This window comes from Eurypyga helias, unplaced genomic scaffold (assembly GCF_000690775.1).
Source record: "Eurypyga helias isolate BGI_N326 unplaced genomic scaffold, ASM69077v1 scaffold33336, whole genome shotgun sequence".
Taxonomy (NCBI): Eukaryota; Metazoa; Chordata; class Aves; order Eurypygiformes; family Eurypygidae; genus Eurypyga; species Eurypyga helias.
The window spans coordinates 46,197-59,271 of record NW_010255586.1 but is presented as its reverse complement, the minus strand read 5'-3'; the positions used below and the strand labels follow the sequence as shown (position 1 = coordinate 59,271).

Sequence of the window (13,075 nt, the reverse complement as noted above, 5' to 3'; positions counted from 1 at the left end):
AAAAAGTCCCCCCCAGCTTCCTTGTAGCCCCTTCAGGTACTGGAAGGCTGCAATAAGGTCTCCTCGGAGCCTTCCCTTCTCCAGGCTGAACAAGCCCAACTCTCTCAGCCTGTTCCCATAGAAGAGGTGCTCCAGCCCTCTGAGCATCTTTGTGGCCTCCTTTGGACTTGCTCTAACTGGCTAATATCCTTCCTATGTTGGGAGTCCCAGACAGAAACCAGAGATGCAGTTAAGCAGCAGCTTCACTTAGTCTGCATGGGGAAGAAAAAACCCAAACCTAATAAGAACACAAATTCACATCATTTTGATGGATAATGCACAGGCCAGGATAAGGTCAGTCAAAAATTGTCTCATTTTTTTGAAAAAAGAAATGTAGAATAAACCTGGCCTAAGTTTTCTGCTTTACTGTGAAACTCACTTCTCACTCACAAGATTGTGGTTATATTATGAAATTTCACACACAAATTCAGTATTGCTGAAGAAGCACTCCAAAATTTCAATGTTACTGCTGATCTTTTCTGGAGTTTGTCAAATTACCTAAAGCTAAATCTAATTAGTGTTCTGACCCAAGGCAGTCTCCCAGTTGGAATGCAAACCTCAAATATGCAAATCTGGAATACATTGAGTACAACACAGGCGTATTTAAGAGCTTCTGCGTTTATCAGATGAAACTGGCAGCCAGTTTTTCCTAGTCAATAAATTATGGAAAGGGTCGAGAAGCATGCTGGCAGGTTGATACTGGTTTCAGATGTTTGCAAGCAGAAGGGAAATTATGTTTGGCCTTTTTATGCCCTGTAAAATGCCATAGAAACAGAAAGTAGGTGTACCCTGAATTGAACTCCCCTTGTGCCAGCACAAGAGAAGACAATGAGAGCTTCACTTTCTCAAGCCACCTTTCATTTCCTGCTGGAAGATCTTATACCCAGGCAAACCTGGGAGTAATATAAGTTCTGCCCATGCCCAGAGCTGAAAGACTAAAGCTGTCAGTCCTTCCTCACTGTGGGCTGTGAGAGATTTTGCCTTTAACACAGGACCTCGTATGCTGTTGCATAGCAAGACCACGAAAGCGCAACTTACATTCTTTGACTGATACTTCTGAAAATGTTGACTTAAATTTTTCAGTACAGAAGAACCCATTTCCTGCAGAGGACATGAGCACTTGCTGAAGACCCAAAAAACCCCATCAACAGCATAAGCATTGGCTCACAGGAGCTGCCGTTAAGAATCATGATTGGACTTGCAAAATGAACAAAATATTCCCTGAGGACAAATGACAGTCCTCTTTCCTGATGTAAACACCATAAAGAAAATATCTCCCTCCTCTTAGAGAAATTTTTCTGAAACTAATACTGCTGTCTCCAACCCTTTTTTCACTGAAATCTGTGGCATAACTCTCTGCCAAGTTACCACTAGGAGCAAAATGGTAAAGAATGGGTTGGACTGAATGGAGAAATTGCTGGATGAAGTAAAGAAAGAATGCAGTAGCAAATGGAAAAGGTTTGGATGCAAATGTGTAATGGGATTTGGTGTAGTGAAGATGTCTTAGGGGCAGGTCCACTCCCTCAGGGTCTCCATCAGTGGTATTGGCTATGCTACACATGCCTGGGACCATCTTCCATGGCCCATCACAACAGCCTGCATCACTTCGTCTATATCCTCCTCTCCACCATAAAAAGGCAGTGCATCCAAATTGTTGCTGGGAATCAGCCCTGACTTGTGCTAATTACCAAAAGGAATGTGGCAGCCATGTTGCAGTGCCCTGGCATGTCTGAATTTGATAACACAGATGCTGATAAGACTGTCCCTGTCAGCCCAACTGCAGAAATTAAGGCTGAGGGGATCAGTTTCATGAAGAGGTGCAACATCATGAAAACAGGAAAAGAGAGGGAAGGGCAGGCAAGGCAAGGAATAGAATCATGGTATCTTTGAGTTGTAAGTACTAAGTAAAACATTCAAATGTTCTTAGTTGAAACCACATTGTTGCAATAAAAGCTGTTCTTCTTAAGAGTCCTCTCCCGCTCTTTCAGAGGAGGTGACATTGCACGACAGGATCATCCCGAGCACAGGGGCTGTTCTGGCAGCCTCCAGCCATAGCAAACAGCGTCTCAGGTCATCCCACACCTCACAAGGGGAGAGCAACTTTTTTTGTATGCTCCGCACGTAGGATTTACCTGTTTAGCTTCTCCAGATGGAAATGAAGCTGGGAGAAGGTAAAAGTCTTTATTGACATGCCACTATGTGAAAAATTAACCCTTTTAATAGCATCTTAATTGTATTGCAGTGGCTGCTTCTAACAGAGCTGCTGTGCTCTCTGTTGTAACTATAGCAATGAATTACACTAGGGTTTCTTTCATTTTATTCTAATGGGTTTTTTTCAAGCTGAGCCTGCAAGTGGGTGGAAATATATCTGTTATTGAGAGTGCAGAAAAGACAGCTATGAAACTTGGGGTCTGAGTCTGACACTGAATTACCATTTAAAACCAGGCAAATGATTAAACCCCTTGCACTGGAATTCCCCATCTGTAAAAAAAGAAAAAAAGAAAAGAAAAAAAAAGAAAGGAGTAGGGTAGATTTGGACAATAAGGAGAATAAAGTATCTCTCCCTTATGATGACGCTATAAAACCTGATGTCTGAGAATCTCTGCTAAGGAAAATTTCAGAGAAAAGAATATCCACTTAATATCCTTAAGTGGTGCAAATGCAGATAACGTTGGCAGGTTGCAGAAGAGTTAGGACTGTTTACAGAAGCTGAAGATCTCTCCTGCTAAATGTTGTTGTCGTTTCATAATCAAGTAAATGGCAAGGAGCAGTCTGTAAATTTATGTGCAAACTCCCATCTGTGCCAGAAGAAGAAAGCAATTTCAGAGATGCAAATAAAGCTGCCACGCAGTACCTGAACTGTATCAAATTGAGATTACTGGCCGTAGTGCAGTGATATGGGAGTTGAAGACTTTGTGGGTTTGTACAGAGCATACAGGAGCATTCAGCAAAATATATGGCTGTGCTGTAAATGCATTAATGCCCTTTGCCTTGTCAGGAAGATCATGAAGACTACTAACTCACAAATGGCATGTACAGTGTTAGCTGAGGAAGGTAGGTTTCTCTGTTAAATTCTCTTTTTTGACACAGGCTTAGTAAGATCACTTAGCCTTTCTGTATCCTATTTTTCTTTCTTTAAATGCTGGTAACAGTATAGGGAGCCAATAGACTGCAATATACGGAATTGCACAATGAGTTGATTTGCTATTTCCTTAAAGCTAATATGTTTTCTTCTATGTCAAACATCTGTTTCTCTGGCTGCAAGAATAGGTGTCATTCGAAATAGAAATTAACCACACAATGCAACTTAACTTTTAGACATAACTCAAACATTGAAGTATTTTCACTAAATGGAGGGAAAAAAAAATGCTCCCGTTTCAGTGCTGTTACCTGCCATGTGGACACCTCACTGCATGTTAGGCAGTATTTTACGGCTTGGTACTGGCAGTATTTTCATTTCAAACAACTTTTGAGTGATGAGTTTTGATGCTGTTGTGAAATGCTTGTCTCATGTTTTACGCTGATGCGGGTTCCTAAAAATGATTAAGAAGCACCCAAGCACAAAAATAAAACCTGTTAGGTTCTGTCCAAATTACTGCTGGGATTAGCCTAGTGTAATGATCACTTCTGATGTTTGGAATAATATCAAGAAAACAAGACTCACATCATCTTAAATATTTGTGATATCCAGCTTCTTCTAAAACTTTGCACCTTCTGCTTCACTTCTCAAAACAGTTTTGCCTAATTTTCTTCAAGCAGAAGTCTTTCACAAAGACAGCAGCAATACTTAGAACTTGAATAACCCTTTTCACTTTCGAAATATTGTACAGATATTAAACTTTTTTCTCAAACTCATGCAAAATCTGGGAATTGAGGAAAAAAACATAAAGGTGTTAATGGAAATTTGGTGTGTATTCTTTAGGCCTTTGACCTAAAGGTCACAGCCACACAACCACAACCTATTGCCTGGGAATTGAGGAAAAAAACATAAAGGTGTTAATGGAAATTTGGTGTGTATTCTTTAGGCCTTTGACAATCACAACCACACCTATTGCTGTTTTTCTAATAAGGGGACTAAGATAGCCTAATCATGGTTTTGCCACATCTGTTTAATTAGTTTATAGCAAGCTCTGTTCCTTATTTCAGTGATTTATCCATATCTCACAGTAATCACTGGTGTTACTGTATTTGTAGCCTCAAAATGTGGTATCTATCCTGTGTAACTCAGGGTCCTGTTTGTGAAATGCACTGTCCAGAAGAGGCTGAACAGGAATTTTTCTGATGCTGGTGTGATCACAACACATGTTTCGTTTTTCGCTCTAAAACGAAAGTTAAATAATTTAAGCTCATTTCCTTTGTTATTAAAAATTGACTATGCCAGTTCAAATGTAGAATTAATCACTGGACTGAAAAAAGTGCTTGCTGCCATAGAAAAGGCCTTGTGGAGCTCTTAGTTCTGTCTTATATGATCCAAAAAATGTCTGAACAGTGGACGTAAGCAGTTAACTGAGGATAGAAAACACCTGAAAGATGGAGAACTGCTCTCTAAGACGCGCTTTTATCAGTTGTGGAGAAAAAAAGGAGAAGCTGTTAGTATCCAAGCCTATCAGATAAGTGCCATTAGAAAGCTGTAAGGTTATTGAGATTATTATTCTTTAAAATTGCAGTAAAAGACACTAAAAATGAGTTATGGCTCAGTGCTTTGAAGAACTGCACAAGCAACCCATGAATTAGCAGACTCAGGCAGATAAAAACACGGAGTCATGTTAGCAAGTTCAGGAAGCTCTTTAGCTCTGCTGAGCAGGCTCTTCAGTGTCTGCATTATGTGTGCTCCTATGGTGCAGAGAGACCTCCAACTCATCACAGAGAGGCACTGTGACGTGTCTTCATGGGTTAAATCCTGTGACTGGTTTGAGTAACACTGCTGTTACCTTTAGATATCTCATTCTGGAAGAGTACTTGGCTGAGGGAGTTACGGTGGTCAGGTCCTGATCGTGCTGGTCTTTCTCTCACTGAAAACAAAATGCAGTGCTCACCTCTCAGAGAGTGGTGATGGGTCTTCTGCACAGGGGTGGGTGTCTTGCTGGATTGGGTTGCTTATGTCCTCTCCTCAACACATAATACTCTGCAAAGATGCTACTACATTTTAGCCTTTCCTCCGATAGTCCCCATGGTATGGCAGAACCTATCTAAGGTATCTAACACACCTTTATCTGGGTAAAGAGGCTTACATAGATCAAACAGACTTTGCTGAGAGCTGAACCTGACTCTCTGATGAAAGTTTCAGTGCCTGAAGGATGTAGGGTGGTATCCTGTATGACTAGGCTGTAATTGCCCAAAACCCTGAAAGAGCAAAGCAAAAAAAAGCATCTTTTTCTGTGTGCGCTGCCCAGTTCCTTTACCAAATGTGAGGTCTGACCACACGCATTTTGTATCACTCCGGCTGACACTCAACAGATGCAGATGTGTTATTTTTATATACATCTGCAGGACTGAGGGCAAACAGAAGCGGGTGCTGTTCATCAGGTAGAAAATCAGAAGTTACATGTCAACCTCTTAAGTAAGTAAAACTTCCATAAGTAAAACAAATGGACATGTAGCAATCCAAATTGTACTTACAGTCTGAGAAGTGCAAGTAGGAGGGGAGGGTGAGTGTGCCTAGGTCTTTCTGTTGCCCAAGGTCATGTTAACTTCTTCATGTGTACAGCAGTGGCTAGAGAGAACAACTCTGTGTTATAGCTGGGGGAACTGCCAACTTGCAAAAGTATGTTTTACAGAGCCAGCAATGCTATCGAAGTTGTAAGCTTAAATACAGTTATGTTGTCAACTTAAACCTGGCTCTTAATTTGAAATGTTTAGGAAAGAGCACTGAAGTCAGCTCTAATATCATTTTCGTTTACTAATGGAGTAGTCAACATCTGTAGAGCATGAAGCCACAGAATCTTTCACTCAGTGAAAAGTGTGTTCAGAAATTCTCTTGTCTGACATCTGTAATCTCATTTTAATTAGCATTGCATGTGATTACTCCAATCAAAAATAGTCAGTGGCAAACACTGCCATCTGCATTCATCGTTAACATCAGCCAGCATGATGGCAGTCTGTGATTTGAAGTTAATACATGGACTCGGAGGTACAAATGTCTGCTCAAGGACAAAGAACACTGCTATACATTCTTTCTACTACTTCGCTTTTGAAACACACCCTTCATCTTAAAACTTGCCAAATTGTTGTGGTTTAACCCCAGCCAGCAACTAAGCGCCACACAGCCACTCGATCACTCTCCCCATGATGGGAAGCTGCACATACAAGCAAAGCAAAACAAGGAATTCACTACTTCCCAGACATCTCCAGGAGAGCAGGGCACCATCACACGTAACGGTGACTTGGGAAGGCAAATGCCATGACTGAATCCCCCCTCCCCTTCCCTCAGCTTTGTATGCTGAGCATGATGTCAGATAGTATGGAATATCCCTTTGGTCAGTTGGGGTCAGCTGTCCCAGCTGTGTTCCCTCGCAACTTCTTGTGCCCCCCCAGCCTACTCACTGGTGGGGTGTGTGAGGAGCAGAAATGGCCTTGACACTCTGTAAGCACTGCTCAGCAGTAATGAAAACATCCCTGTGTTATCAACACTGTTTTCAGCACAAATCCAAAACATAGACCCGCACTAGATACTGTGAAGAAAATTAACTCTATCCCAGCCAAAATTAGCACACAGATATGGAGTGTTTCCAGTTTGGCATGTGTTTTACACCTGGGATGTGACAGTCTTGCATATTCTCTATAACAGAAGATATTGTAATTCGGTTTGAGTAATTTCGTTATGTGTGGATTCAGGATTATATCACATCTGCCCAGTATTTAGCCTGCTTGCCAACAGTGGTGAGGGTTTTGTGATGTTGGTAGGCTCCCATCAACATGTGAATTTTTAAGACAATGAATGTTCAATACAATATTAAAACTGACCACTGCATGCTGATCATGGCAGTACCAACAGGGAGATATGCTGTGTGTCTGTGTGTGCACTTCCATTTCTCCAGAGATCAGGTGTCATTAACTGGTGAAGGAGAGGTGTCTGATGATATTTATCTGCTTCTGGATTATATGCTTCTTCATTATATGTCTTCAGAGAAAGCATTATTTGAAAAGACAGCTGGTGACCTGCTACTGATAAGAATCCTTTATGAATGTAAACTATTATTAAGATATAGCCAAGTTTTTAAATTATTTTTACTGCTAAGACATTAAAATTTTTCAAAGGTTACATGTGGTCCAAAGGCATTTTCCAAGAAAGGCACAATCTAAACTCATAGATTATGTAAAATTTAGCATATTTATTGTCTTCATCCTCAGAGAAGGAGATTATCTGGGATTTTCTGAAGATGTTAGGAATGACTGTAAACTCTTTAAGAGAAGACATATTCCAAATTATATTTTTCCTCCTCCTGAACCAGACCTTTCATGCAGGATGAGTGCTTATGAGAGCTGTTAAATTATTTTGGTTGCATAGTTACAACTCTGATGATAACTTTTTTTTAAGTTCTCCTCATTATGAGAGGTAGCCTTGAGTGTTTTAAATCTACCCGTAAAGCTGCTATAATCATTCTCTGCAATTACACTACAATGCACAACAATTAATTATATCAAATCCTTCTCACAGAAGTGTTTACCAGTGAAGAGATTGCCACGGCTTTATTTCTGACAATAAAAAAGTAGGAATTATTATGCACCTCTTGGGATTTTACTGATCTAACACTTCTGTAGTCAGGATTATAATCATATTATTTTCCCTATAGGAAATAAACATCAATTGTTGACAAGAATTCCCTTTAAACAATATTTTACATGGGAAAAATATTCCTACATAGTTTTTTCTCTAAGAAACCAAGACTTGATAATAATCTTAGATGTCACAACACAGGAATCTGAGCTGAGAAACTGCACGGATTCACAGAATCATGGAATGGTTTGGGTTGGAAGTGACCTTAAAGATCATCTAGTTCAAATCCCCTGCCTTTCAGTTTCATCTCTAATTTCAGGAATCAAATCTGTGCAATCTAACACAATTACAGGACATGAACCAAAGCACTGTGAGTGGGAATAATCAAGATATTCCCATTGAAAGCTCACTTCTGGTCTGAATTAGATGCTAAAATAAGTGCATGCATTCACCTAAAGAAATGCATTACCCTGGGCAGAGTTCTGGTACCCTTGTATTTAGTCCTCCCAATGCACCCATGTCGGCCAGAGACCCCTCTGTCTGTGCACGGGGAAGTGTGAGAAAAGAACAAGCTCAACATCCACAAATTGCTGTTGGCAAGGTGACAAGAGGGGCTTCTGGGTTTGTTTACTAGACACTCTGATACTGTGATTTTTCTTTATTAAGTGAAACAGTACATACCGTACTTTACTGTTCAATTCCTCTTTAAAAAAGAGGATTCCATAAATATTAACTTCACAGTGGAAAGTTTTCCTCCGAGCAAGACCTTTCCATTTGGAAAGGAGCAAGGGTTAGCTGTAGCATAAAATATGACATATCGTTCAGAAGTAAATGTTCTCAAGACTGATATAAACACCTGTCTTCATCTCTTTATTTTCTTTCACAGAGCCATGTTTGACTATGACAAGAGCAAAGACAGTGGCCTCCCAAGCCAGGGTCTCAGTTTTAAGTATGGAGACATCCTTCACGTCATCAATGCCTCGGACGATGAATGGTGGCAGGCGAGGAGGGTCACTCTGGAGGGAGACAGCGAGGAGATGGGAGTTATACCCAGCAAGAGGAGGTGAGTGCTGCCTCCTCCTTCCTAACTCCTTGGCCATGATGTTAAAATATTCCGCTGTATTCCAAAGAAAGTGTGCATCAATCTACTGAAAATTAGGTAAAGCAGAGGAATATCCCACGGTTATTATTTCAAGGGTTTGAAGATGTGATTTTTGCTGTGAGATTTAAAGAGCCCAATCTATTTAACTGTAGTGAAAAGAAACTCAAACAATGATTCAATTATAGTGGATGAGTAACTTCACAAATGGGGGAAGGAGGAAATAGAACCATCTACTAAAGAGCTTCGGCAGAAAAAGAAATAACCAGAACCCAAGTCTGGGAATCAGCTCTGAATTTGAAGTAGAGCACATGTTTTAATGTCAGGGTGATTAGCCATTGCATCAAACTGCTGAGGGATATAATGAATGTCTTGACATTTTCAAATCAAGACTGTATGTCTTTCTTTTGAGAGACTAATAGAATTAAACTTCCCAGTCTGTGTGATGTAAAAAATGATGCTAAATTATATAATGGTTCTCTTTGGCTTCAAAATCTGTTAATCTAATGTCTGCCTGCCTGGAAACTGATGGATAATCAATATCACAGAAAATTTTTCATATAATGTAAATGAAGGAACTTTCATCCACTGTCCAAGCTAAATCTGAATCTTTGTTTAGCTCTGATGGATTCAAGCTGACTGACAGAGAGAGAACAGATATCTGAATCTCTCTCATTGTTTGTATTGTTTACTCAGTCTAGGTGCTTTTGTAAAACTGGACACGAGTCTCTGATAGTATCAAATCTACCACACAAATAAGTATTATTTTCTGCCTCTGCTGATAGTTGCTATAGAAAGGTCAAGAACTGAAAGGGTAGGAGGGAAATGAAATCTGTCAAACCACATTACATTTCTCTCTTGCAGCAATGCTTCCATACTGCACAGAAACTTTCTATTCCTAGATATTTCAGCTTTAGAATTAATATAAAAATGATCATGCCCATTTTTTATAGGGGTGAAATGGGGCGTTTGATGCTCTACAGAGCACCTACTGCTGTTTCAAGGGAGTTGGCCCAGGTGCTAATAGACCTCATGGTACTCCTTGTTCTAAGTCACATAAAAGTAAACTGAAGGGCCATCACATACCATGTTGACATGAGCCCTGCAAGGACCTTATTTTCTGTAATCACGACCATGTTTGAATAGCAACCACACCAGGATTTTCAGTGAAAAGCAATTTTGGAGTTGTATAACAGAAGAAATAAAACCTACATTATAATTTTTAAGATGGGAAAAATGTGGCCACTAAACAGATTTAGTCTCTAGATGTTGAAAAAGGAACAGTTGCCTACTATTAATTGCTACATTAAATTCTGTTGTAATGATATGATTGGACCACACCTGGAAAAGAGGGAAGTCTACTCAGTTATTGGAGAGGCAGGTATGTGCACGAAGTTCACTCGCAGTGTGGCACATACTATGAAATGATAAAAAAAGCTGTCATACATAATAAAACAATTATATGGGAAAAAATGGCAAAGCAAAGCAACTGATAAAGATGTGAAGTTGTACCTTCTGTAAGATGGAGAGGATTTAAGTGCCTAAAGCTTATTAAGTTACCTGCACAGTTGTGTTTTCAAGGACAAAAGATAGAGTCTCTCTAGTCAAGGTCAGACATAAGATACAGCCTAGGAAAAAGATGTGGCTTAGGAAACACTAGGAGAAAAGAGACAAAAAAAATAAAGGAAGGGAAAAAAAAAAAAGAAGCTACATGAGAATAGGTTGTATAGAGTCTAAAAATAAGAGTCTTGAATTTGAAAAGATGCAGTAATAGTTGCCATGCTCTCCACTTCTCATCCTGATTCTTCACGAGTGAATCTGAGAGGTCTGGAAAAATCAATGGCGTCTGATTTTCTGTCTGCATTAATGTAATGATGTGATACACCTGAGCTGGGGTGAGGGAGGTTGCTATTATTTCATAAAAGCTTTCAGTTGTACAAGGTTATTTTTTCCAATGCACTGAAAAGTGAGTATTATTTCCTTTCTGTGGATTCTGGATGATCCCTCAGAGCCAGTGAGACTGATGTGCTCTTGGCCAGCATCTTCTGTGGTCATTTATACCACCCAAGGGAAGGATGAGCAATCAATACATGCAGGGCTGAGCTACAGAGAATAAAGCTCATCATACTTGCCACGTACTAACTCAGAGCTGAATTTTCTCTGCAGGTGTGGTTCTGACCTAAAAGGCCTGACCTAAAACAGAGTAGTCCTGGGGTTCATTTGACCAAATGTAGGCAACTACGCCACAGAAATCTTCATTTAAGCTGTTTACTCCAGGATGTTGTATCCCTTATAGTTCATATGAGACTATTTCTATGGGCATTGCATTGTATGTAATATCTAGCAGTAAAATATGCCTTGTGTTAGAACGAGAGGAAAAGAGTATCTGTAGCTGTTTGTTGGGCTGTGGCTTGTCCTGCAAGCCCAGATCACTATGATGTTGTAGGTTGAAGAAATCTTATATTTGACTTGTCCTTTTCAATCCCCCGTTCATTTCTGTTCCTTTAAGGTTTTGGTTTTCTGGGATTGGTGGGGTTTGGTGTTGTGCTTGGACTCCTTCTTCTGTCTAGGTATATATGCAGGAATACTATACTGTGGGACTGTAACATTTTTTGCACTTTGGGTCAGGGAGAGTCTATATATATCCAGGGATTGTTACTGCCAGGGGGAGTCTTATAGCTATCTGCTAAAACATTTATCTTGTCCAGAAACAGCTAATACACAACTCCTGCATTTTTTGTAAGTGAAATCATTATGGAATATCTCTGAAAGCTGTGACTGCTACAATATTATTTTCATGTATATGTATATATAAAAATATATATATATACACACAAAGCCATAATAAGCACATTATATTACTTCTTTAAGGTACTGTGTAATGGCACTTTGTTTCCAAGTATTTAGTTTTGCATTTCTTTTTACAGGAGAGCCCTTGACACAGTGACATTTTAGCATGAGCTGATAAAAATTTTGAATGATAAATCAAGAATCCATACACTTTGTCTCCTCTAAGATATATGCAATATACCAGAAGAAATCATAATTTATAATTATAAGGGAGCTGCCACTCATTATTCTCTCCAGGATATTGGATACATTACCAGACTTCACCTCTTAGTGATTAAATAGAGTTTGAAAGCTATTTGTCACTACATTACAGTGCTGCTGTCAATGTATAGACTTGTTGCCTTGTTGATCATTAAAATGTGAAGTTAGGCTTTGCGAGGGTGTTTTGGAGGACAGCACAGCAGCTAGAAGAGGGTTACTGAAAGAGGCAGCACAAAGAAATTAGGGTGGCCCTGTGTTCCTCCACTGATCTACTGAAGAACCAAATCTCATGAGCTGGTGAGCCAGTGACAACAAAATGCTTATTATCCTGCAGTGACAAATTATCATTGCAACCCTTTCTACACCTGAAAACAACCTTTTTTTCCATTTGTCACAGTGTATTTATTGTCTGATTACAGCTGTTGTTCTCGACAGTGGCACTGAGAAACAAGTTGTGTAGAAACCAAATATAAGGCTATAAAGGTGTTGTCATATGGATCATACTGATGTTGGGAACAGTAGGACTTCAGCATAAGAGGCTGCAAGCCACTTCAGTTGTGGTTTAACAGTCTCCAAAGAGTTGTTATCATATAATATTAATGAATTAATATCGCGGGCCAAATTTCTCTTGGTTCCATGTCTGCCAAAAAGATTTATCCAAGAGTTATGTCTAAAGCGAGAGCAGGGCACCGTTATTATGATGTACAGGGTCTCCAAGGTGAGGGGACATAACTACCAGTCTTGTACCAATGTCTCAGGCAGCCCGTGGTGTTATCTGTGCACTATGTTTACACATGTGAATCGCTCCCCTATCATCACAAATCACTATTTGATACTAGAATGACAAACAGAAATAGATTTACACCAGATTTTTGTTACATTTAGATGTATAGATTTAGATTGGAATTTCTACACATGCTGGGTTTTTCATCACAAGGAATTTTATTTGCCTCACTGTCTTTTCTGTTGTCTGAATAAACAAAACAAATTCAGCTCCCTGTAAAGGGCAAGAGCAAGCTGAGCAGACTATGTCCAAGTTTCCCTCCCCATGGAAACACTCACATTTGTTGAAGCAAATCAACAAAAAGCATGAAGCCAGCGTGCATAAGTTGGAGTGTATTAAATTCCTAGACAGATGCTCTCTTCAGTAGTAGAGAGATTTTAATTTG

At 39.7% G+C, this 13,075-nt stretch overlaps 1 protein-coding gene across 1 annotated transcript in view; it reads left to right on the top strand.

Annotated features, from left to right (window-relative positions):
- Window positions 1-5,529: 5,529 nt before the first annotated feature.
- The window catches only part of LOC104510943 (disks large homolog 2-like), a gene marked incomplete at its 5' end in the record, with an annotated part of 52,120 nt that continues 44,574 nt past the window's right edge, over window positions 5,530-13,075 (top strand). The window contains 2 exons of the mRNA XM_010153362.1: window positions 5,530-5,565; window positions 8,643-8,819. Coding sequence (XP_010151664.1) covers window positions 5,530-5,565; window positions 8,643-8,819 — 213 coding nt within the window. The remainder of the gene's footprint in view (window positions 5,566-8,642; window positions 8,820-13,075) is intronic.